The sequence below is a fragment of the Saimiri boliviensis genome, chromosome 8 (assembly GCF_048565385.1).
Source record: "Saimiri boliviensis isolate mSaiBol1 chromosome 8, mSaiBol1.pri, whole genome shotgun sequence".
Classification (NCBI taxonomy): domain Eukaryota; kingdom Metazoa; phylum Chordata; class Mammalia; order Primates; family Cebidae; genus Saimiri; species Saimiri boliviensis.
Window position 1 is genome coordinate 124,350,468 of NC_133456.1, and position 26,971 is coordinate 124,377,438.

Consider the following 26,971-nt stretch of genomic DNA (forward strand, 5'->3'; position numbering starts at 1 on the left):
GCAGTTTCCCTTCTTCTTAACAGAACTCTTTCCCTTTGTTTTCTTGAGTTGTTCCAATAAGTGCACTTTTTCAGATAGCTAAACTTGCATGATCCACTTGAAAAGCAGTAGCCCTTCAGCATGAATTTTGAACTATCCCCTGTATAATGGCGTTTCTTAAAATATTCTCGTTTCTTAATTCTCAGTGGAAATAAAAAACAGAACAATTTTATGTATAGAGAAAAAGCAAAAAAAAAATTTTAAGCCATTTAACACTTTTATAATTAGTCATTGATGAATTAAAATTTAATCCATGCTAGGTTACCTTACTTGTATTACATAGTTATTTGCCAGCTTTTATTTTAAAGAATGTAAGTTTCAATACTGGCTCTGCCACCACCCAGTTATATGATCTTGATGTTAACCTCCCTGGGCTTCCATCTCCTCAACTTTGGAAAGAAGGAGTAAGACTCGACCCTTCCCATCTCTTTTAACTCTCAAATTTTATTATCATTATTTTTCTGTAGTTTGTAGAAAATAGAGAAAAGGGATACATGAAATTTCTTAAATGTAAAAAGCTAATAAAAGATAGTTTACTTTGAGACATGATTTCTAAAGAAATTATGCCTTTAGTAAATATGTTTATCAAGATTGTCCCACCTGCAGCCTTCCAACCTGTGGCCTGTGGGACACACGCAGCCCAGGACAGCTTCGCATGCAGCCCAACACAAATTCCTAAACTTTCCTAAAATATTATGAGATTTTTTTTGGGTTTTTTTTTTTTTTTTTTTTTTAGCTTATCAGCTATTGTTTGTATATTTTATGGCCCAAGACAATTCTGCTTCTTCCAAGGTGGCCCAGGGAAGCCAAAACATTAGCTATTCCTGGTTTACATAGTAGAGAAAGCACTTATGAGAAGTAGAAGAGAAAATAAAGTTCTGGAAGATGTGCCCTAGAGAACATAATTTCAATGACTGAGTCACAGAAGTTATGGCCTATTAGTTAGTAATTGGTGACACTTCAAGGCTTAAACAAAATGTTCTTATAGAGTAGTTAGCTCTGCCTTAAGTGTTGTCAAATGTGATTTGAAGAATCTGTGTCATTTATAAATATGTCATTAAAACTAGATAACAAGGATTCAGAATTAATAGGAAAAGATGCAAACTCGTCTCAAAAAAAAAAAAAAAAAAAAAAAAAAAAAAAAAAAAAGAATAAAGGCTAAAGGAGATCAAAATAACCATCTAGTAATAAAAGATCTTCAGTTAGTCTGATAGTCTCATGAGAAAGTACGGAAAATTTCTATGTAATAAATTAAGAATGTAATTAACACAGTCTTACTTAGGCACTGAGAAAAATACCAAACAAGAAGAAGAACAATAACAGTCACACTTGAACCAGTTTAACAATTTGAAACATATGATGGAAGTATAAAGAGTATATTTAGGCCAGGCACAGTGGCTCATGCATGTAATCCTAGCACTTTGGTAGGCTGAGGCGGGTGGATCATTTGAGGTCAGGAGTTCAAGACCAGCATGGCCCACATGGTGAAACCCCCGTCTCTACTAAAAAAAAAAAAAGTTGGCTGGGCATGGTGGTGCACACCTGTAGTCCCAGCTACTCAAGAGGTTGAAGCAGGAGAATCACTTGAACCTGGGAGGCAGAGGTTGCACTGAGCCAAGATCATGCCACTGAATTCCAGCCTGGGTGACAGAGATCTAACTATCAAAAAAAAAAAAAAAAGCTTATGTTTCATATGCTTTGATAAGTTTTCCTAACCTTGTTTTGTTTATTGGGCCCCACATCTGTGCAAGCATCGTATGATAAGCCAGGGGAGATATAAAAGAAAATGTTGTTCTTTGTTCTTGCCCTTAGTGAACTGAACTTCCTGCAACAGAAACAGGCACACCCTGCTCGTAAACTCTGGTTTGAAAGGTAACATTTAAAATAATTTAATATCTTTATATGCCCATATTTACAAATGATTAAAATAAAAAATATAACTTTTCATAAAGTTACTTTACAGTACAGTTTATTTTCAATTATGATATTGAAGAAAGTTTCATGTTAACCAGCTTAAGCCGTAAATTTATTCATTGTTTCAGATATTCCTTATTAAAATTGGAAATCAGTATTCAATAACCATGAGAATAGTCTGCCATCAATTTATTTGGCCATTTAAAGTGACAAATATGAGCTATTATATTAACACATGGAAAGAAGTATATATAAAAAGGCGAAATAAGAGGACAAAAGCAGCACACAAAGTGCAGCCCACACAGTGACCTTGACAACCTTCGAAACGTGTGACAGACATTGAAAGAATCACGAAGGAACACAAGACAGATTTCTCCTTAAGTGTGAGGGTATGAAGCAGTGTGCTACTGTCTTACGCACACATTGGAGAGAGAGATTTCAGGTGAGTATAACGTAGCCTTTGCCATGGTAAATTCCAGAGCTTAAAAAAAAAAAAAAATCTACATGGAAGTTTCCAGTTTTCCACTCTTAACATCATTAACCACCCAAACTTTTTATTTATTTATTTTTGAGAAAGAGTCTTGCTCTGTTGCCCAGGCTAGAATGCAGTGATGTGATCTTGGCTCACTGCAACCTCCGTCTCCTGGGTTCAAGTGATTCTCCTGCCTCAGCCTCCCAAATTCCTGGAATTACAGGTGCTAGCCACCACGTCAAGCTAATTTTTGTATTTTTAGTAGAGGTTTTCGTCATGTTGGCCAGGCTGGTCTCAAACTCCTCACCTCAAGTGATCTGCCCACCTTGGCCTCACAAACTGCTGGGATTACTGGCATGAGCCACTGCACCTGGCCCCAAGCTTTTTGAAATAAAAAATTTGAAAACAGAGCTGAATAAACTTTTAAAAAGGTTAGTAAGAGATGAGTTTCACTAGAAAAATGTGATTAAATGTAGATAGTTTCGAATTGTAGAAAGAAAAACATTTTTATTTAAAAGTCCAGAAGATTTCATAATCATAAAAACTCAAAATTTAAAATTCCATATATTTGGCATATAAAATAATATGTATATTAAACTTTCATTTCATTTTAAAATGATTTTTTCCTCCAAGTTTCCCCACTTTTTCAGTAGGGAACTTGTGAATACAGGATAGCTGAGCAAATGTATTTTAAAAAATGAAAAATCCTAAAGTCATATAAAGGTGTGTTTTTCAATTGAAATGTACACATTTGCATTGAATTCTGAGTTCGTTTTTATTCGAAAGGAAATTAATAAGCAGACAACTGCTTGTTTTATCCTCTCAGAGTGCCATTCTGCTGTTAGCCAGCCTAACATGGTGCAACTGTCATTTTTCTTCTTTTCTCTGTCAATTTCTGTTCATTTTTGCGAGAAGAATGCTAAGTTACTAATATAAGTAGCCTTATAAAGTAAACTCACAATTGTCAGGAAATGTTACATAAGCGAATGTCTTCTGCATCTTTCAACTTTTTGGTGCCCTTATGCTGCCCCCTGCTGCCCAGTGTCCGCACTTACTGAAAATTGTCCCAAACTTCCAACCTTTTCTACTTTACTCTTCCCAACACAACTGACCTGGCAAGAGAACCAGACTGTTGGAGTTTTCCCCCACAATGCCAATGGGTTGCCAGACTAATCAAAGAAAGTAGTAGTTCCCTCTTTATTTATCCCTTCATCATGTTCTGGCAACTGATGCAAGCATTTGAACTGGTGTTCCGTGGGAATTGTCTGATGTGTAGGTTCCCCAGCTTGGGATTCCAAATTCTCCCTGTGTCAGTCCAAGCTGCAGTCATGGACCTGTCTCTCACAGGGTCTAACGTCTGAGCATCATAGCCCATAGCGATCCCCATCGACTTCTAGCCGCGTTTCCAAAAGCCACGTGTGTTCTTCCATCTTTGCCTGCGCCCACACTGCTTTCTCTACCTGGAAGCTCTTCTCTCAATCTTTACATGCTGAAAGTCTACCCATCCTTTTTTTTTTTTTTTTTTTTTAAATTAAATTTTTTTATTGCATTTTAGGTTTTGGGGTACATGTGAAGAACATGCAAGATTGTTGCATAGGTACACACATGGCAGCGTGATTTGCTGCCTTCCTTCCCCTCACCTATATCTGTCATTTCTCCCCATGCTCTCTCTCCCCACCTCCCCACCCCCCCTACCCATTCTTTAAGGTTCCAGTCAAAACCTACCTTCTCCATGAAGTTTATTTACCCTAATTCCCAAGTTCCCAAATGCTTCTCTCTCTCTCTCTCTCTCTCTCTCTGTTTTCAGACAGAGTCTGGCTCTGTCACCAGGCTCGATTGCAGTGTGGCGATCTCTGCTCACTGCATCCTCCACCTCCCAGGTTCAAGCAATTCTCCTGCCTTAGCCTGAGCAGCTGGGACTCCAGACGCAGGCCACCACACCCAGCTAATTTTTGTATTTTTAGGAGAGACAGGGCTTCACCATGTTGGCCAGGATGGTCTCCATCTCCTGACCTCATCATCCTCCCTCCTTGGCCTCCCAAAGTGCTGGGATTACAGGCATGAGCCATCGCACTGGGCCCCAAATCCTTCGCTTTTCCTGCTCTCTCTTGAATCCTTTATGGCTCAGGGCAGTGTTTGTTGTTGTTGTTGTTTGTTTTTTGTTTTTGGTAGTAGAAATTCAATAAAAATTTATTTAATGAAAGAAAAGCAGATAATAAACCTTATACTCTGACTCATTGACTTAACAGAGTACTTCAAGAAGATAATGATCTATTCCAGAGAGCCCCTTTAATACTGCAAAATCCATACACCTGAATGGGGTGATCTTTTAAATTCCTATCACACTGTGTAAGGCCTATTTTGATCTCTGAAATCAGTTTTGTCTGTGAAATACTCAACTTAGAGCACATCTTGATAACTTATGGCAAGTCTGGCATTATTCCAGGCACTTTAGATGCACTAACTCATTGTATTCTCACAACAGCCATGTGAGGTTAAGTAATATTACCTTGTTTGAAAGAAGAAGAGACTGAGGACCTGGACAACTGGTAGTAAAGGGCAAAGTTAGGAACGCCAAACAGATCAAAGATGTGTATTTCAAGTGTTATCCTAATGTCTGCAACAGAAATGTAGGTGGAGAGGCTTCTGGTCAGCTATTCTGGAAGCTAAAAAAAAAAACCTTGTCAGCCAGGTGTGGTGGCTCATGCCTGTAATCCCAGTACCTTGGGAGGCTGAAGCTGGTGGATCACCAGGTCAGGAGTTCGAGACCAGTCTGACCAACATGGTGAAACCCCGTCTCTACTAAAAATACAAAAATTAGTTGGGCATGGTGGCATGCACCTGTAATCCCAGCTACTCAGGAGCCTGAGACAGGACAGTCGCTTGAACCCAGGAGGCAGAGGTTGTGGGGAGGTGGAGGTTGTCGTGAGTTGAGATCATGCCACTGCACTCCAGCCTGGGCAACAGAGCAAGACTCTGTCTCAAAAACAAAACAAAACAAAACGTGCAAAAAACCAAAACCAAAACCAAAACAAAATCAAACCTTGTCAATAGAATAACATTGGAAATTGTCACCATATAGCCAAAAAAAGCCATAAGAGAAATTCAGTCAGTCAAGGATCAGAAATATCTGGAAGAGTTGATTGTCTTATGAGACAATGTGAAGGAATTTGACGTGTTGCCAAGTTCAAAGGTATTTAGATTTAGATATAAAAGAAAACTACATATTCTAAATAGTTAGAAGTGCAAAACCCAAATATTTTTCAATTAATGTAGCCATAGATTCTAACCTAACTTGAAAATAGGCAATGATAGGACCCAATATCTAAGACAAGCAGGGCTTCAGAATACTTTTTATTGAGATGGAGCCTCACTCTGTTGTCAGGCTGCAGTGCATGGCACAATCTCGGCTCACTGCAGCTTCTGACTCCCAGGTTTAGGAGATTTTCCTGCCTCAGCCTCCTGAGTAGCTGGGACTACAGGTGTGTGCCACCAAACCTGGCTAATTGTATTATTAGTAGAGATGCAGTTTCACTGTGTTGGCCAGAATGGTCCCGATCTCTTGACCTCGTGATCCACCCACCTCAGCCGCCCAAAATGCTGGGATTGCAGGCGTGAGCCACCGTGCCCAGACCAGAATACCCCGCCTCCTTCTTTTAAAAAATACATACATATAAATAAGCACACCCATCAATGTCTCAGACAGGATCTAGTTGTGTTCCAACCAAAACCACTGCTCGTCAAAAAATTTCAGCAAGCTAAGAAGGTAGACCAAAAAATTCACTTGGGAAGGCAACACCCAGTTGTTTGGGTAGGTCATAACAGTTCTTTTAATGGGTAAGCACATTTTAACTCCAGAAAGATTTAGAATGTACTGTTGAAAGTACTGTAATTTTTTTCTTTTTTAGTGTAAGTAAATGTGCTATTTAAGAACACTTGAGCCAATGGAGTAAGAGGTCAGCCTATTAGAGTTTTAAGCGGAATGCTTACTAAGTTTATGTGTACTATTGAAACATTAGAGTGAATTTAAGAGTCACCATGTTTAGAAGTTAAATTATTAGATCTGTAAGATTTTAACTTCTTGAAAATGTTACAAAGTACTGAAGAAGGCAATTATATGTACTAAGTTTATAAATTCAGTGTAAAAAGTTGGGAGGTGCTTAATTAAATTATGCTACAGGTAAGACCAGATATTATTTGAAGGATCATGATTTCTAACATTTGCAAGATTTATGAATATTATAAGATTTGTAAAGTAAATTTTGAAACATAATGGAGAGCTACTACTTTGAATATGTAAGCTAAAAACTTTTTATGTATATTTTAAAAATTGAAACTAACTTTTGAATAGCCTTTCAATATACAAGACCCACTATCAAGGGCATCAAATAACTCATAGCTGAGCAAGAGTTATAGGGCTGTTTTTTTTCCCAGCAAAAGTTTGTGTTCATTAGGCAGTCAATTTATTGCTTCACTCCACAGAACTGGTTTCACTGTTGCTGATCTTGATTTCGGTTTGGGCCTCCCTTGCCTCCTAGGCGATGGATTGTAGGTTTTGAAAGATGGAGATGGGAAGTGGCCTGGCTAGCCTGCTAACCTCTCCCAAGGTTTTGGTTTCGTGGCTTGCTTCGGTAGCCATTAGCCTGTCTCTATAACTTAGCAATTCTCAACCCTGACTGCTGGGATGCCATGGACAACTTTTGGGAAATACTTATTTACAGATCCCATGCAGTCCAACTAAACCAGAACTTTTTAGAGTACAACATAGACATTTTGTTTTTAAGTTTCTGGGTGATTCCACATGCGGGCAGAGTTGAGAACCACTGGTGCAAGAATGTGAGCCTCACATGAGCTGAAGGACCCAGGATCATTCTAGACCAGGGCTGTGCAATAGAGCTTTGAGCGATCACGGAAATGTGTCATACATCTGTGTTGTCCAATATGGTAGCCGCTAGCTGGGTGAAGCTATGGACCACTTGAAATGTGGATAGTGTGACTGGAAAAATGAATTTTAAAATTTAAATTGATTCAAATTTATGAATCAGTTATGTAACACATAGCCACATGTTACTAGTGACTAGTGTATTGGACACTTCTGGAATTTTAGGCAATTTCAAATGTTCTGGGTCTATTATTAAATAGGTGCTGAATGACTCTTTTTAATACTAGACCATACCAGCCTAAACTTGCTACTTATGCCTCTTCAAGATACTTCATACCAGTTTCTTGACGAGACCTCCAGTGGTATGGAAGGATAACTTGCAACTTATAACGTCTTCTGAGGATAGAAAGGACATGGAATTTGCTGAGTCCCCCCGCCACCATTTATGTTGGCAATTTGTTTCTTGAAAAATTAGTGTACATCTTCAGAACTAAAAATTTCTGAAGTCTCATAGCTGAATAATGGAACCACAAAGCAATTAAACTCTTGGACATGGTCCTCTTCATTCTTTGGCATGTTGCAGTGTTTTTTAGCTGGGGTTCGTGACCTCTATCTTGGAGGATGGAGAGTTTCCAGTGGATTGGAGCGGTGGCCTGAGCTTCAGAGCTAAATATAGGTAATTGGCATGGTAGCCTCCCTTTCTCAGTCTCATGGATACTTTGTCCTATTAGTGAATATGGGGCATTACTAGTTGGAGGAATAAAATCTTGAGAAAAACAGCAAAATGACACAGATTCAGGTCTTTCACAGATGGACCTTGATATTGAGCAAAACTAAACTCTACTTTTATCTACTTTTAAAAAATCACTTGTAAAATATGAGTGCTGTTTTAAAAAGTTAAAAATGCACATATTTATGAATTATTGGCAAATAAACTTCAAACATGATATTAATGCTAAAGCATAAGAAGAATCCTTCATGGCTGGGTGTGGTGGCTTTTGCCTGTAATCCCGCACTTTGGGAGGCTGAGGTGAGCAGATTACCTGAAGTCAAGAGTTTGAGACCACCTGGCCAACATGGTGAAGCCTGGTCTCTACTAAAAAAAAAAAAAAAAATTATCTGAGCATGGTGGCACGTGCCTGTAGTCCCAGCTACTCAGGGAGACTGAGGCAGGAGAATCGTTTGAACCCAGGAGGCAGAGGTTGCAGTGAGCCAAGATCATGCCACTGCACTCCAGCCTGGGTGACAAAGGAAGACTCCATCTCAAAAAAAAAAAAAAAAGGGAAGAATCCTTCTTCAAGTCTTTGCTCAACTCTCACCTTTTAAATCAGCCTATTTAATATTGAAACCACCCTATTTAATATTGAAATACGTATATATTAACTTCTTTTGACAAATATTAAATGACAACTTTTCAAAGTTTGCAATCCATATTTCAAAGCCAAAATATGTATCATGGCAGACGGAACTCGATACTTTAGAGCAGTGTTCTCAAATGTGGCCTGGACCAACAGCGTCTCATCATCTGGGAACTTAGAAATGAAAAATTCTCATAGCCCACCACAGACCAGCTGAACCTGGAACTCTTATGGTGGGGCCTGGCAATCTGTGTTTCAATAAGCCCTCCACGTGATTGTAAGGCAGAGCAAAGTTTGAGAGCCACATTCCCCCAAAATGTCCCAGGGGTGAAAGCTTCCATATATGCCAAATTTATAAAGACCAAAAGATTTCAGTACATACAATTGGCCTTATGTGTTGTTAAATAGATGCTAATATTCCATTTGGACCTAATGTAATGAATCATGAATTTACCTGCTTCAACAAGGTCTCACTGAATCTCTAGGCTTTGATCTTTTCCCTGTAAAAATTCGTCTGAAAGAACTTTATGAGATGTTCCTCAAGAGAGGAGGTAAAGTACAAGTACAAATGTACCTGAAGCAAATTCAACACTCAAAATTTCATCTGTATATGACTGATAAATCAGAAGGCCGATTACGCATTCTAGGAAGACATCATTAGATTTATGAAGTAATAAATTAAGCGGAAGATTCAACAGCAGTATCATACAGCACGTTTACAATATAAGGCAGGCCAGGTGTGGTGGCTCATGCCTGTAATCCCAGCACTTTGGGAGGCTGAGACGGGTGGATCACCTGAGGTCTGAAGTTTGAGACCAGCCTGGCTAACATGGTAAAACCATCTCTATCCAAAAAAAAAAAAAAAAAAAAAAAAAAAGTTAGCTTGGCTTGGTGGCAGGTGCCTGTAATTCCAGCTACTCAGGACGCTGGGGCAGGCAGGAGAATCTCTTGAATCTGGGAGCCGGAGGTTGCAGTGAGCTGAGATTGCGCCACTGCACTTCAGCCTGGGCGACGAGAGTGAAACTCATTCTCAAAAATAAATAAATAAAAATAAAATAAAATATAAGTCAATTTATAGAACACCAATTTTACAAATATCTAATGTGATAGTAAAGAAGAGGAGGTAAGTACACAGGCTCTGATTTCAGACTTCCCAAGCTCAAACTCTAGCTTTTTCATTTGCTATGTAATGTGGGCCAATCCTCAAGGGCATAAACCTCTCCTTGCCTCAGTTTTCTTGGCTGCAAAATGGGTATAATAATTGCCCTATCTCCTAATTTTGTGTGAGGATTTAAGGAAATAGAGGTAGCATTTAGGCTGGAGGCTGGAACATAGTAAGCTCTAATCAAATGTCGTTTTTGTTACTTTTTTTTTTTTTTTTTTTTTTTTTTTGAGACGGAGTTTCGCTCTTGTTACCCAGGCTGGAGTTTGCAATGGCGCGATCTCGGCTCACCGCAACCTCCGCCTCCTGGGTTCAGGCAATTCTCCTGCCTCAGCCTCCTGAGTAGCTGGGATTACAGGCACGTGCCACCATGCCCAGCTAATTTTTTTGTATTTTTAGTAGAGACGGGGTTTCACCATGTTGACCAGGTTGGTCTCGATCTCTTGACCTCGTGATCCACCCGCCTCGGCCTCCCAAAGTGCTGGGATTACAGGCTTAAGCCACCGTGCCCGGCCCGTTTTTGTTACTTTTAAAATTAGCTCACTAGTGACATATCTGGCCACTGTGAAAACAGATATTAATGTTTTAATCACTCAAGAAGGTTTATACAAAGCAGTTAAAGTTTACGCAAAGCACGAGCTAAGCTTATTGAGCTCTAAATATTCAGCAGGTGTTCACCCTTCTCCGCATTCCCTAGTTAAACCAATCCTGGTGATTTCAATTCCCTTGTCAGTGACTGGTTTAGGTATGAGCACGTCCTACAAACCTGCCCGATGAGCTCTAAGAAACACTCTGCTACGAGGCTTCTGAGAAAGGATTTCTTCCCTTACAACAAGATGGGTAAGAGTAACTCTCCTGACATTGGATATTTTAATATTAGGATATGATGCCTGGGTCTGCAGCAGCTACTTTATGACTATGAGGAAAGACATTGCTGATGTTATGGCAACATAAAAGGTTGGAACCTACCAAATGACTTTATCACATTGTTGAGCTATTGAACCAAACCTAACACTCACCTGCCGCTGGATTACTCATTTAGTTGAAAAAATAAATATCATTATTTTTTTATGTCACTATCAGTAGGGTTCTGTGTTAGTATAAAAGCAAACTAAATAATATAACCATCTAGCTACTATAGATTAATTGGCTCTATGACAAAATTATCTGGTGACTTTATTCCTGAGAGCATCTTAAACCACATATAGAGAATTTTTAAATAGTTCCTTTTCCTCCAATTTATCTGCATAGAAATAACATCAGTTTTACTTTCCTGCTCCATACCTGATATGTTTAACTAATTAACCATTAGCTAAATGTCTAATTATATTATCTTAATAAATTAAAATATTTGTTTTTATTTTGAAAATTTCGGTAATATATACCATTAGAAATTATTACAGGTTTTAAAATAAAATTTTTAGTTCTAATATAATTTTTCAATATTAATTGTATTTCTTTGCTTCATCTTCAGTTTATATTTACCTTGATGTTTATTTTATGACACTGTGAGCAAAATGTGTAAAATGAAGCTCCACCATGTTTTAAAACATGTTTTCATCAAATGTATCTCATAGGGACATGCCCAAAACTCTTACTACCAAAGGGATCCTCTCTTCATCTCTTTTCTCTAGCAAATAAGTCAAAGTTTTTTTTCTCATTTTGCAACAGAAATCTGTATTAGGCAACCATCGGTAGCATCTATTTGGGTTATATCTAAAGCTTAAGGGCTACATCCTCTCCCAACCCCAATATGTGAGTATTTGATGCTTGAATAATGGCCCTTAAATGGAATAATACTTGTCATATCCTATTTAAGCAGATCTAAATTTAAAAAATATTTTTTCCAAAAATATTATTTGGCATTCGTTTGGGAACCTCACATATCTACGACCTTAAAGTATCTTTAGAACTCTGAACCACATTGAAGTATAGACTCCATTAGAGTAGTAATCCTTGCCTCTTTTTCTCAAGATTACATCCTAGCATCTTATAGGAATGACACATAATCAATGGGGGAGGATCTAGAATAAACAAACTCTTGAATAAAAATAAAAAGGAATGTTGAACAAATCAAGTATAAAATCTGCTTTTATCTCTTCCATAAAGATATTTATAAAATTAGACATCTGCTTTACTTTCTTTTTAGATTCTCTGTTTGAGAACCATTTTGGAAAGATGAAAATCACAAACACACATTTTGTGAATCATTTCCCTCTTTCTTTCCTTTGCAAGATGCTGCTGAGGTTGGTAGTGTATCTGTACAGTCTTATGGAAAGTAGTAACATATCTAGGAAAAAACAGAGGTAAATAGGCACGAGAAGTGGGTAGAATTGGAAAAAGACAATTTCAGGTCTATATTGTACTTGGTTTCACAGGATAGAATTTTAATTTATATTTCCTTCTTTTAAAAAAGTTTATTCCAAGGTAGATTAGATTAGTCCTGGCTAATATTTTTAGCATTTTATGTTTGAGCACCTTAACATCTCTAAATCTTTCTTCCCTTTGTTACCTTACCCTACCATTACCTATTACCTAATGAGTTTGGCTAACCTGAAACTTCCTCAGTCTTTAGCAATATTAATGAATTCAAGTTAATACATTAGGAAATTGTATTGGTTCATTACATTGTCTTAATATAATTTTATTTGTTATTGATTGAGCTCCATAATTTCTAGTTCATTTTTCTGAGGTTTATTGTTTAGAATTTGATTTACAGAATCCTCCATGTCTTTGGCATCATTTCTTTCTGCTTTCTGCGACCTGTTTTTTTGGTTATTTCACTACTCATTAGCCCCTCCCTCTGTCAGAGGGATGGGCAGGATGAGAAAAATGATATGACAATATAGTCAATCTTGCTACTTGCTATTATCTGATAAAATGGTGTGCAAGAAAGAAATAAGTGTGCAAGTGTTGACTCAAATGACATTTTGGGATTTTTAAAAAATAATTTTTTATTGTCCATGGTTTAGCAACTGTTACCATGAAAGACTGAGTTAGTTCTCTATCTACTAAATTAATAAAGATTTTTAATAAAAAAATTGTATAATTCTAATCACAATCACACCAAGCTCATAAGCTGAATTTCTATAAAAATGTTATCAATTAAAAAAAATTAATGTCCAAGGAATCAAGAGCTAAAATGAAGCTCAAGGTGGATTTTAAAATGGAGAATAATATAAAATAGTGAATTGTTTTTGCCTCATAGATTTCAACCTCTTTAAATACATAGTAATGTAAGAGTCACATATAAAATAATATCCGTCATATAAATATATGTGAAGGATTTATAAAAGTGAAGATTTAACTGTAATAGTTACTTCATAATCAATGATGTAATAGTCGATGATGTAGGAGAACAAAGAGCATTGCATAGCTACATATGGACTTCATAGCATCAGTTTGTTTTTAAAAGGGGGCTGCATTATATATACATGTTTAGTTTTCAGAGATTAAATAAAATAAAAATTATTGTCATTCTGAACAGCAGACTATTTTAGCAATACATGTGTTGGAAAGTATATTTTATTTGGTAGATCAACTTCAGAGAACTAAACTCTCCAGCATAACCAGAGGGTTAGATAATATATTTACACCTGCAGTATTTCATTCTAGAAATAATCTATAATGTCAAAAACCAATCTTGATGGGGCATTTACATTTTACGAAGAGCTAAAATGTTGCAGAGAACATTTTCACATTTTTATAGCATAGTATAAACAAAATGTAGGCATAATACATAATTATTTTTGAAGTTCAAGGAAAGGGATATATAGATACAGAGACACAAAAATCAGAAATACTATTTTTAGCCATTTTCACACATCCTCTTACTTCAACCTGTTAAATGATTAAAAAGTGAAATGAGCATTTATGTATTTCAAAGTGGATAAACCTACTAAATAATAATTCTTGAAATGTTCACTCTTTCAAGAAATAATCTCTTCAATCTTACAGAAAAGTGACCTAGCATACTATTTCAGTTGTTTTTGTTTTATGTGGCAAAAAATTAATATGTTTTAGGGTACAATTACTGATTCATCCCACTTTCCTTTTGAACTAAGGGCACACTTAACTATCTTCATAAACAACTAAAATGTTTATAGAGACCAGTAAAACCTATGTCAGATTGTAACACATTTTTGTTCTTGGGAGGGTTTGGGCCTAAATCCCATATTCTCTGATCAGATAACTCTCAATAAGAACAAAGATGGAAAAGCTATAATGCTGCATTTAGATATGTGAACATCAAAATTTTAAAGCTAAAAGCAATTGTGCACATATTATTTAAAAATTATCTTATTCCAAAATATTTGTTCTATTTAAAACAAGGCTATCTGTAAAATTCAGTTGAAGTATCATTTCAAAATGAAACAAACAATAATGTAGGAATTCTTATATGACTATTAGCAAAACCTCAGGAGAAACTTAAAATAGTTATTTAAGAAATCCCTTGGTTCAAAATGAAATTCAACTTTTACAATGTTGAAGGAACTAAAACTCAAATGTTTGGTTAAATTGAAAATACACGAACACATATAATTTTATCATATAAGGAAAACACAAAGTGTTACTAAGAGGATAAATTGACAGCTTATTATTGAATAACTCTGATAGAGAGATAATAAATCAGATCAGATAAAACAACTGCAAACTGCATGCCTGTCCCTGATGTTCCCTGGACTGGTTGTGACGACATGTCTGCTCTCTTCGTAGTTCACAGTTCACAGAAAACATTTAAACAACACAACTGAATATTTCCACTGACTAAATTGAACTTTCTTTAAGAAAATAAAGGGAGAGGAGAATAGATCAAATCTTGCCCCACCTCTTTTTTTTTTTTTCTTCCTTTTTTCTTTTAGTGAAACTGACATAAATTGTTGAGGAGCACTACAGCGCCACCAACACAGATCAATGCAAAACAAAAAAGATCTCCCACCGTGTGCAAAAAGAAAAAAAATTAGAAAAATGCCAAAAATTACAAAATGTCTCCCAAATGTATCTTATTGGAAAAAAACAAGATAGATCTGCAAAGATTATCTAAGGAAGAGCTTCAAAGAAATAATATCATAGACTACAAGTTGAGATCTGATCAGCAAATAAAAGATCCACTATTTAGTAACAGCCATAACTTAATATAAACCCGGTTATGTCAACCTCCACCTTCATTATACCAAGGGCAGCTTTTCTGTAGTTTGTAACCAAGTAATCCATCAAGAGAACCGCAATAGGTCCATTTAAAAAAAACTATATCCATAGTTAGCCTGCTGATAATTGAGTCCTGGACAAATTAGGTAAGACATAATTTTTATAAAGAGGATATGCACATATTTGGCATTGCCAACATTACTGGCACAAAACAAGTCCATCTTGAAATATCTGAGTTCCTCTGTAGTTCACAGTAATTAAAGCATAATTTATATTATAAACATTTAGCTTTAACAATGAAAAAAAAAAACACTATTTTTTTTCTTTTGGTAAAAATTAACCAGGCAAGATTAGGTAGAACGTGCAGAGATCAAAGCTGAAGAAAAATACAAAGATTGGTTTTGTTAGAAGAAAACACAATGAAAATCCTTTTTAGCTGGTGGCTCCTTCAAAGACTTAATGACATAAATGGTGAAAATGACAAACTTACCATTAGTGCAGGCAAGGAAGACGGCAGTTCTTGAAAGAAAATGGTAACAATATAGGCTGGAGACTTGTGTCCCTAGAAACAACAGCCTCCAGGCAGCATATGGATCTTCCAACATCTTTAAAATGTTTGGTAAATAAAAAGTCATACTTTCTTCCATGATCGGCGGCCGAATGGGGTGGCTTCCCCCAGGATCGGTGGGCCTTTGGGGAAACGGGAGAAATATCCACAGAAGATTAAAAGCAGAGGAGGCAGCACAGCCAGAAGACTCTGGGGTTAACAACTTTGCGATGGCAAGCAGGCGAGCGCCGATTGGCTGGGAGGGCAGTGTCCCTACAGCCTGCACTGTCCCCCGCCGCCCCGCCTCCTGCAGCTCGGAAAAAAATGCAGTGTGTGTGTGCCATTTTACACTGGGCTTTTAAAAGCACAGCCACCCAGATGACAAAAGTCTAAGCTCGCTATTAAGTGGCACTGCAAGACAATAGCACCCACGGCGGCCTGTGAGCTCGGGAGAATGCGCCTTTTCACATCGGAAGGAACACTCTGGCTTCTCGGATGTGGGTGTTTTGTTTGTTTGTTTGTTTTTCGTTATTATATTTTTTTTAAAGCAGCATTTTCCTGTTTTTTCTTGAGCACATTGTGGATCGTTTCCAAAAACGTCGATAAGATCCTCTGCCTGCAAACCTGGTGGTGTAAAAACGATGTCCATTAAAATATTTTTTTCGATTTGATCTCATGAAGGTATCTAGAGAAGCCAGTCATCCTGGAACAAAATTCATGACTCCTCTAGCTCCGAGATCTTTAATTCCCTGGGGAAAAATTTATAATTTCTTATTCACGATAACCACCAAGTGTGCAAAAAGTAAAACAAAATAATGAATTTAGCAGTTAAATGAAAACAATGGGCATATTCCCACCCCCCTCCCCGCCCCCGCTTAAAAACTGTGTTTCAAAAACCTTTACTGGCTGACAGAATTCTACCACTCTGCCTTACAAACAAAATGGCTGTGGTACTGAGTTTTTTAGGATCCTCCCACTGTGCCTCCTCCTGGCCTCCAGGAAGTGGTAAAAATCCAAAATAAATACAGTACTGAAAGTACACCATTGAGTCTAAGTTCGGGGGAAACCTTTGGTGAGAGGGTCTTAGAAATGTACTGCTTATTATTAGTTTTTAAAAACTGTTTTGAAAAGAACATCAATCACTAGAGATTTACTTGACTGTAATTTGAACTTCCTGCTTTACATATTTATAAGGTCTTTCACCTATCTTGGCAGGCTTTCAAATTAAGTGGGCTGGGAAATTTGATGCTCGGTCTCTAGTTGTGAGCTGAGTCAGGTATTTGGTGGTTGCAATTGGGCTTTGAAATAAAGTCTAAGACTTTAAAAAATGAACATTAAATGAATGCAACACTGTGCTTGCAAATGTAGAGTCAGAAAAGTCGACAAAGATCCTAGTGTGTCAAATACTGCATCCGTGTGTTAAATTCAGTAAAAATTCTTTGCCCACTAAATTTTCTAACAAAGCAAGGAGAGAACAGGGTATAAAGGAATTGGATGAAGAAAGGGGTGGGGAATTATATACATTCTTCACAACCTCTTCCCCTGCTACAGACACCTCCCACCCCCCACCCCACACACACATACACACACACACGTTGGTCTGGTATCCTTGCCTGGCATTTAATAGGTAACATTCTTAGAAATACAGATATTTATATAGAAATATAGCTAGGGCGACTATTAATTTAATTTATCATCTAACACAGGATACTTTGAGAGTAAAAAGGGCTAATTATAGGACAGCTGGAATAAACAGAACCTGCCCATGATAAGCCAGGAGGTAGAACTCACTATGTTTTTCGTGAGACCTCCTTGAACTTTCACTACATAGATCACTTACCGCCATGGGCCTGGGCCAGTTTTGACAGCATTTGAGCTAGGTCCCTCTCTAGCTGCATCTCCTGCCTTTCTACTGTCAGGTGAAGCAGACTATCTGAGTAGACTTGGGATCAGGCATATTTAATGAACAGCATGGTGAAGAGAATATCTAGATATGCACATCTGTATGTGTATATACACCTTCATATACTTTTAAATCTATAGATTAGAATGTTCTGTGCCCTTTGTAAGATACACATAATTCTGATGACATACTTTTCTATGGGATAATTTTCTTTGGAGTTTTTGAGACCATACTCATGATATACACAATTTGAGGGATTTTCGGTTTTTGTTTTGGTAAAGATAATAAGTAGAATGAATTTTTGGGGGGAGAGATTATCACAGAAATACATAAGATAAATAATTCTTGTGGTATTTATTCAAACAGTTCTTGAGAACTTAGTTATCAAGTGCCAGGCATGAATGTGCCAGGCATGATGCTTGGTGCTACGTATGTATTAGTGAACAAGTAGATAGTTTATTTCCTCCTTCATGGAGTTCATAATCTAGTGGAGAGACAGATAAATAGCAGGTGAACAAATACAGTTATCCTTGAAGTACGTGGGGGTTGGGGGTGCCAATCCTGCACGCTGTCAAAAATTCTGTGTAACTTTTAACTTCCCCAAAACTGAACTACTAATAACCTACTATTAACCTTACCAATAACATAATCAATTAACACACATTTTGTATGTTGTAAGTACTCTATATTTATTTGTACAATAAAGTATACTAGAGAAAAGAAAATTTATATAGTATAAGGAAGAGAAAATATATTTACTATTCATTGAGCGGAAGTGGATCATCATAAAGGTCTTTATTTCTCATTGTCCTCACACTGAGCATCTGAGGAGGAGAAACAGGAGGGTTTGCTCTTCCTGTCTTAGGAGTGGCAGGGGCAGCAGAAGAGGCAGGAACACTCTGTGTAACTGTTATTGAAACAAAATCTGTGTATAAGTGAACCTGTACAGCTCAAACCTGTGTTGTTCAAAGGTCAAGTGTATATTATTGCACATTATTGTAAGTGCTACTAAAAAACCAAACAGGGCTGGGCATGGTGGTTCACGCCTGTAATTCCAGCACTTTGGGAGGCCAAGGCAGGTGGATCACTTGAGGTCAGGAGTCTGAGACCAGCCTGGCCAACATGGTGAAACTCTGTCTCTACTAAAAATACAAAAAAAAAAAAAAAAAAAATTAACTGGCTGTGGTGGTGGGTGCCTATAATCCCAGCTACTTGGGAAGCTGAGGCAGGAGAATAATTTGAATCTGGAAAGCAGAGGTTACAGTGAGCCGAGATCACGCCACTGCACTCCAGCCTGTGTGACAGAGTGAGACTTCATCTCAACAAACAAACAAACAAACAAACAAACAGTGTTAGAGAATAACAGGGATGGAAACAAATAAACAAGATGGTAAGAAAGTCATCTCTAAAGGAGTGGCATTTAAGATAGGCTTGAAGGATGACAAGGAGACACATTTGAAAAATATCAGAGAAGTAGCAGTCTAGAAAGAGGCTACAGCATGTGCTAAGGCCCTGAGGCAGAATGGAGCTTGGCACATTCGAGGAAGGGAAATGAGGCCAGTGTGGTTGCAGCACATCAAAAGAAAGAGCAAATGGCATCAGATGAAGTCAGAAATGGAGACTGCAGAGAGATCCTGCAGAGGTTTGTAGGACACAGAAAGGAATTCCATATTTAAGATAGAGAACGTTGAACTTCGAGATTTTAGAGGTTTTGATAATGATAAGGTCCAGAGAAGGTAGAGGAAAAAAAACCCTCAATGCTAATCTTGACTTTATATACCTGCATCACAAGGTTTTGGTATTATATTTTTTAAAATCTGTATTTCATCTACATAGTTACAGCCATTGTTTATGACTCAGTTCATAAATAAATATGAATAAGATACAAATATCTAAGATCATACAAAGTATAAACAAAATGAAAAGGAGGAATTCAGGCAACTGTTTGCCTCAGTTTTCTCTAATGGTGGTGATTTTGATATTTTTGATTCAAAAAATACTACATTTTATATCAGTTGAACAGAGCTCACCTTTTTTTTTTTTTTTTTTAACAAATGCTGCTGGGGGCAGTGGCTCATGCCTGTAATCTCAGCACTTTGGGAGGCTGAGGTGGGCGGATCAAATGAGGTCAAGATTTCAAGACCAGCTTGATCAACATGGTGAAACTTCGTATCTACTAAAAATACAAAAATTAGTTAGATGTGGTGGTGGGCGCCTGTAATCCCAGCTACTTGGGAGGCTGAGGTAGGAGAACTGCTTGAACCCAGGAGGCAGAGGTTGCTGTGAGCCAAGATCATGCCACTGCACTCCAGCCTGGGCAACAGAATGAGACTCTGTCTTAAAAAAAAAAAAAAAAGAAAAGAAAAAAGAAAAAAAAATGAGGCAAAACATTATTAATGTTAGAATGTGATATAATTGGAATTTAAAATGTTATTATTTTTCAATTTAGTAACTGGCTGTTAGGAAACCAAAATCGTACAGGCACATGGGCAGAAATAACCTGTTCAGTTTCTTAAATCCAAGACTTAAAAAATCACAAAAGCAGTTAGGTCAAATCAATGATGTGTAATCCCTTGAATGAGCTTTGATAGTAACAGGAATTTCCAAACAAATCAAATGGTGAGCTAATTAGGTAGCATAGTTTGTAAAATCTTTACCTCACAAAACTGTAAGGTAAAGATTATACAGATAGTAAACAGATAGATCTGTTTTGGAGTTCAGATTAATTTTCTGAGTTAAAAAATAACATGCAGCATGCTATAATAAAAGACACTAATATTTTTGCACCAAATATTACAATCAACTCTGTCACCCAAGCTGGAGTGCAGTGGCACAATCACTGCTCACTGCAGCCTCAAACTCCTGAGCTCAGGTGATCCTCTCACCTCAGCCTCCCAAATAGCGTGGACTACAGGCGTGCCACCATGCCTGGCTAATTTTTGTATTTTTTATAGAGATGAGGTTTCCACATGTTGCCCAGGCTGGTTTTGAACTGTTGGGCTCAAGTGATTCGCCCACCTCTGCCTCAGAAAGTGCTAGGATTATAGGCATGAGCACCATGCCTAGCATCAGGTCAGCTTTTGCCACCAGAGAGGATGCTGCTATTTGCAAAAAAGGTTTCAGTTTTCAAAAGTTTTGGGAATTCGTAACTGTAGATATAAAATTGTGGAGCTGTAGATGTTTGTTGCATTCAGATAGTTAAAATGTTATTCTTAGTTTAAATCAAAACTCATAATCCTAATGATTAGAACAGTTACAATTTAGAAATAGTTAGATTTCTATTTGTGGGCCCTAATAAACAAAAGCATACAATATTATTAACTTTTGTGCAGTCTTGTGCAAATGCTATTAATTTTTTTTTTTTTTTGAGATGGAGTCTCACTCTATTGCCCAGGCTGGAGTGCAATGGTGTGATCTTGGCTCACTGCAAACTTCGCCTCCCAGGTTCAAGTGATTCTCCTGCCACAGCCTCCGGAGTTGCTGGGATTACAGGTGTGCACCACCATGCCTGGCTAATTTTTGTGTTTTTAGTAGAGACAGGGTTTCACCATGTTGGCCAGGCTGGTCTCAAACTCCTGACCTCGTGATCTACCCGCCTTGGCCTCCCAAAGTGTTGGGATTAAGCCCAGCCTGCTATTAATTTGACTCTTTGTGATTTTCCCTATATTTTTCCTCTTAGGAATAGTGAAAAGTTAAAATTTTTTTTTTTTTTTTTTTTTTGCCGTCATAGTTTAAAGCAGTACTTCACCAGACTTTTTATTTCCAAATGTTTGAATGTCTTTAGCCAAGATGTTAAGAGTGTTTATTTCAGAACTCACTACCTGTTGTAGCATGATTTTAGACTGTTTTGATCCATTGCCATCTAAAATCATGCCACACGGCATTTTCAGGAAATGTCATTCACATCAGCAGTTTGTGGCCACTTGGGTGGCAGAGGCTGTTCATTAACTAGCCAACATCCCTCCTGCGTTTCTTATTAATAAAATCCCATTTTATTTTGGGTTTGCCACCCAAAACTGTTTTGCATGACACTGTTTTAACCAGTTAGATGTAAGCAGAAACCAATGGTTGGGCTTCCAATAAAGCATTTATAGGGTGTTGACTCAGTGGCTGCTACCTTGTGCTTCTTACCTTTGCCCTTCTTCAGGCATGGGAGTCGTCACCACACCTGGGTGGAGTCCAGTGCTCCACTGTGTTAACCAAAGGGAGCTCTTTAGTGCTCAGGGTAGCTGAACAGAAAGAAGAAAGCTGGGTTCTGTGGCGCCTTCATAGCAGTCACTGAGGACCTGCCTCTACACCTGCTTTTTACATGAGAGAGAAAGAAAACAGCTACTTTGTTTAAACCTTTGTTATTTTTATTTTATCCTACTTTATTTTTGAGACAGGGACACGTTCTGTTGCCCAGGCTGGAGTGCAGTAGTGCATGATCTTGGCTCCCTGCAACCTCCACCTTCTAGTTTTAAGCGATTCTTGTGCTTCACCCTCCTGAGTAACAGAGATTACAGGTGTGTGCCACCAAGCCCGGCTGTAATTTTTGTATTTTTAGTAGAGACAGGGTTTCACCATGTTGGCCTGTCTGGTCTCAAACTCCTGGCCTCAAGTGATCTGCCTTCCTTGGCCTCCCAAAATGCTAGGATTACAGGTGTGAGTCACTGCACCCAGCCTATTTATTTTAGATTTGGGGGGCTTATGTTCATGTTTGTTACATGGGCATGTTGCATAATAATGGAGATTGGGCTTCTAGTGTACCCATCACCCAATAAAGCTTGTAAGCATGTTTATCGATGAGTTATGCACGAACATTGTACCCAGTAGGTAATTTTTCAACCTCACCGCATCCCAGCCTCCTGTCTTTCTGGAGTTCCCAGTGTCTATTATGCCATCTTTATGTCCATGCATATCCATTATTTAGCTCCACTTGTAAGTAAGAATATGCAGTATTTGATTTTCTGAGTTTGTTCACTTAGGATAAGGCCTCCAGCTCCATCCATGTTACTGCAAAGGAGGACATGATTTTGTCTTTTTTATGGCTGCATAGTATTCCATGTAAATCTCTGTTTTGTGGGGCTTATTCACAACTAAATGTACTTTCTAGTAAAATTAGTGTTAGTAATCTTCAAAGTATTTTATCTGTAAAAATCAGCTACTTTTAAGCTGCAGTGTAGTATTAGACTGAAAGTGGAAATGAGGGACCCTTTTTGGTTGCAAGAAATCTTCTATGTCTTTATCTGGGTTGCAGTTACATATACATGAAATATGTGTATATGTATCACGTATGTACATATATTATGTATGTAAAAAGGTTGAACTGTACATCAAGATTAGTACACCAAATATATTTTATTAAATGTATGTTATCCCTTAATTAAAGAAAGCTATTTTTAAATTGTTATTTTATTTATTTAGTTAGTTTTGAGACAGGTTCTCCTTCTATCACCCAGACTGGGGTACAGTGGCACGATCTTGGCTCACTGCAACCTCTGCCTCCTGGGCTCAAGTGATCCTCCTGTTTTAGCCTCCCTGGGTAGCTGGAACCACAGGCACATGCCACCACACCCCACTACTTTTTGTATTTTTGGTAGAGATGGGGTTTCACCATATTGCTGTGGCTGGTCTCGAACTCCTGGCTTAAACTGATCTGCCAACCTCAGCCTCTCAAAGTGTGGGATTATAGGAATGAGTCACCATGCCTGGCCAAAGCTATTTTTAAAATTAATTAATTAATTTGGAGACAGGGCCTTACTCTGTTATGCAGGCTGGAGTGCAGTGGTGCAACTATAGCTCACTGCCACCTGGAACTATTGGGCTTAAGGGATCCTCCTGCCTCAGCCTCCTAGGTAGTTGGAACACAGGCAAACACCACTATGCTTGGCTAATTTTTAAAGTTTTTGTAGAGACAAGGTCTTGCTTTGTTGCCCAGGCTGGTCTTGAACACTTGGGCTCAAGTGATCCTCCTGCATTGGCCTCCTAGAACACTAAGATTACTTGTGTGAGCCACCGTGCCTAGCTGATAAAACCTATTTGAATATATTACAGACAGTGGTGGTGTCTGATAATTTGAATATAGATGTTGTTTAAAAAGCTGGATAGATACCATTCTTTTAAAACAGTTTTCTATATATATATATATATATATATATATATATATTTTTTTTTTTTTTTTTTTTTTGAGTTGGTGTCTCCCTCTGTTGCCCAGGCTGGAGTGCAAAGGCACAATCTTTGCTCCCTGCAACTTTTGCCTCCTGGGTTCAAGCAATTTTCCTGCCTCGGCCTTCTGAGTAGCTGGGATTACGTGTGCCACCACACTCAGCTAATTTTGCATTTTTAGTAGAGACGGGGTTTTACCATGTTGGCCAGGCTGGTCTCAAACTCCTGACCTCAAGTAATCTGTTCACCTCGACCTCCCAAACTGCTGGGATTACAGTTGTGCGACAGCACACCTGGCCCTCAATATCTTTTCATTCTGAGTGCCCCTATTATGTGGAATACTGAAACAGCCGCCCATTTCTCCCACAAAAAAATGTTGCTCTTCTATTTATATATGTTTTCCTGTAATCATGTTGTAGACAATCAGTGGTATAAAATTGCATATTCCATCAGTGTTCACTCTCTCTATTCATACACACACACACACACACACACACACACACAATTTGTGTTTTTTTTTTGAGACAGAATCTTGCTATGTTGTGCAAGCTGGCCTCAAACTCCTGGTCTCAAGTAATCCTCCCACCTCAGCCTTCCAAGTAATAGGACTAGCACGCCTGGCTCCATGTTCTTATTTTCTGGCTATATCTATGCCTTCATCAGCAGTAGCCATCTTACTTCATTTATGAGCCCTACATCTTGAGTGACCTCAGTCGTTGCTCAAGTTTCCGATCTGTAGATGGCTTTTCAGAATTCTAGGCTCTGTGGTAACTGAACTATAGTAGACCTAGTGGACATGAAGTAGTTAAACGGCAAAACTCTAGGTTGAGGTTTTCTTGTAACATGATACAGAGGTGTTACAGTAAAAGCACCGGGGGAATTTTTCATCTAGTATTCAGTGAAAGTTACGCATTTTGCTCTTTAAAGAACAAAACTATAAAGTTTTCCTGGCTGTTCCTACCCCAACCCCACGCTCCAGTGCAGGGTAGAGGTGAGAAAACTCATACATTGGCAGAAACCATACTGTTTAAAATTTCAACATTGCACAGAGTTGTGAGGTAAAAGAAAAACTGGAATAGCTATAGCAATAGAAACACAGTTGGTAAAGCCTTTCACTTAAAGTATAAACCTTGAGCAATTACAGAAAGGGAGACAGAATTTTCTGTAAGAGATCCTTAAAGCTTCCATATAAGAAAGGCCATTTACTGTTATGGAATATGACTCATTATTGGAGCAAAAAGAGAGTCAGCAAATAATTCAGGATGACAAAGGAAGAGGAGTTTAATAGGATCAAATCATAAATAATTTTCCTAGCTATGTCTAGCTAAAGGTTCTTATAATTCCTTAGTACAGGGAGTGGTGAGGGGGGTTGACATTAATAACAGAATCCACACAGGTGGTTTATTGTATTCTTAATATTTAGCCAATTATTATTAACAAATCCTATTGTCTTTGTACTGTATTGCATTAAAATAACACGTTGAGCATTGTTTTTAGCTATCTTTTGAAACTGAATAGCCTTCAACTGACAATTGCAATAGAAATTCAGGTGCTTAGAGTAGGTGTTGCAGAGAAGCAGCACCCGTTTTCTGTCTGGCTGGATTAATACCGGGCTTCACACTGGGAGCATGGTGGCTTTACATTGTCAGTAAGGGTAACTGGTAAAAGACAAGCAGTTTTTGCAAGGCTGGATTGCCAGTGTGATGATTTAGGTCAACTCTTTTTATTTATTTATTTTCTGAGACCGAGTCTCCCTGTGTTGCCCAGGCTGTAGTGCAGTGGTGCGAACACAGCTCACTGCAACCTCTGCCTCCTGGGTTCAAGTGATTCTCCTGCCCCAGCTTCCTGAATAGCTGGGATTCCTGGCATGAGCTACCAGGCCTGGCTAGTTTTTGTATTTTTAGTAGAGACAGGGTTTCACCATGTTGGCCAAGCTGGTCTTGAACGCCTGACCTCAAATGATCCGCCTGCCTCGGCCTCCCAAAGTGCTGAGATTACAGGCTAGAGCCACCATGCCCAGCCACTTCAACTCTTTAATCATTAAAACAAGCAGTATTTGGCCATCGTTTTCACATTTTGTCAGACGCATCTGCACCGGGAGGAGGCCCTCCTGATTTCTGTGCGCACTCTTGTCAGGAGGGTGAAGGTGTTCATCGGAAGCCTGCCCCAGGAGGCCTCAGAGCAGGAGAAGTGCTCCATTTGAGAGCAGTGGGAAAGTGCTGGAGTGTGACATCATTAAGAATTACGGCTTCGTGCACATAGAAGACAAAACTGCAGCGGAAGATGCCACGTGCAGCCTGCACCATTGCAGGCGTCATGGGATGAACATCAACGCAGAAGCCAGCAAGAATAAGAGCAAAACCTCAGCCAAGGTGCATGTGGGCAACATCAGCCCCTCCTGAGCCAATACGGAGCTTCGAGCCAAGTTTCAGGAGTATGGTCCGGTCACCAAATGTGACATCGTGAAAGATTATGCTTTCGTGCACATAGCGTGCGCAGAGGACGCAGGGGCCTTGATAACACGGAGTTTCAAGGTGGGATGTATGTGGGCTGAAATTCCCAGCTGCAGTTGTGCACGAGAATACACCCTTCGTGGTACCCCATCTCCAGGACGTTCTTGGCTCTGTGCGTTCAGTCCCTCGGGAACCGTGGGCCTTAACTTACCTTGCTAAGTTCAGACCGTTTCTTCTTTTCCTTTCCTTTCCCCTCCCGCCCATTTTCCTGTTCTTCTGTCCTTGAATACTTCTGTAGCTTCCCATTCATGTTCTGTTCTCCCAGCAGGACTCATTGTGGTGGGGGCTGTGCTGTCTCTTCCCTGCCTCCTGCCTCCTGCAGCTGTGGGATTTGGGAATGACCTTGGTGACAGTCTCACTGCCCCTGAGTCTCTTTTAGGTCCAAAAGCTAGACCTATAGAGCTGGATCACTTTTTTCTTTCTAGTGAAATAAATGGATTTGCAACTTGAAAAAAAGCAATATTTAATATATCTGTGATATAAATACATAGATTTATAACCAGTCAACTATTATCTAATGTTAAATCAAGCTTTCAACTTTTTATATGGATAAAAATAATTATAATCTAAGTGACCTTTATTAATTTATTGTGTATGATTCTCTTCTGCTGTGTTCATTTTTTTCTCAGATGGTAAAAGTAATGTAAAAGTAATATAGACTCATTACTGGCCATTTGGAAAATGTGTAGCAAAGAGTATCCCAACCACTTGTAGTCCTGTTTCTTCGGATTGCTTTACAGTGCCTTTCCTGTACTTCTTTTTGTGTTGGCAAACTTTCAGAATAAAGGATGCCAAGTCAGCAATCCCTATTATATAACTGAACAAGTATATATAATAGCACTCACAAAAATAACTCAGACAGGAGTGATTACATAATTAACACGAT

At 38.4% G+C, this 26,971-nt stretch overlaps 1 protein-coding gene and 1 pseudogene across 2 annotated transcripts in view; one reads left to right on the forward strand and one right to left on the reverse strand.

The window, feature by feature from the left end:
* The window catches only part of EPC1 (enhancer of polycomb homolog 1), a 112,007-nt gene extending 96,245 nt beyond the window's left edge, over positions 1–15,762 (reverse strand). The window contains exon 1 of one of the 2 annotated variants that reach the window (XM_010349052.3): positions 15,466–15,762. In XM_010349052.3, the coding sequence (XP_010347354.1) occupies positions 15,466–15,468 (3 nt within the window). In that variant the 5' untranslated portion in view covers positions 15,469–15,762. The remainder of the gene's footprint in view (positions 1–15,465) is intronic. The other variant, XM_003938377.3, reaches the window with a different exon arrangement.
* LOC101052727 (RNA-binding protein 4 pseudogene) lies at positions 15,636–26,126 on the forward strand (annotated as a pseudogene).
* The last annotated feature ends 845 nt before the right edge of the window (positions 26,127–26,971 follow it).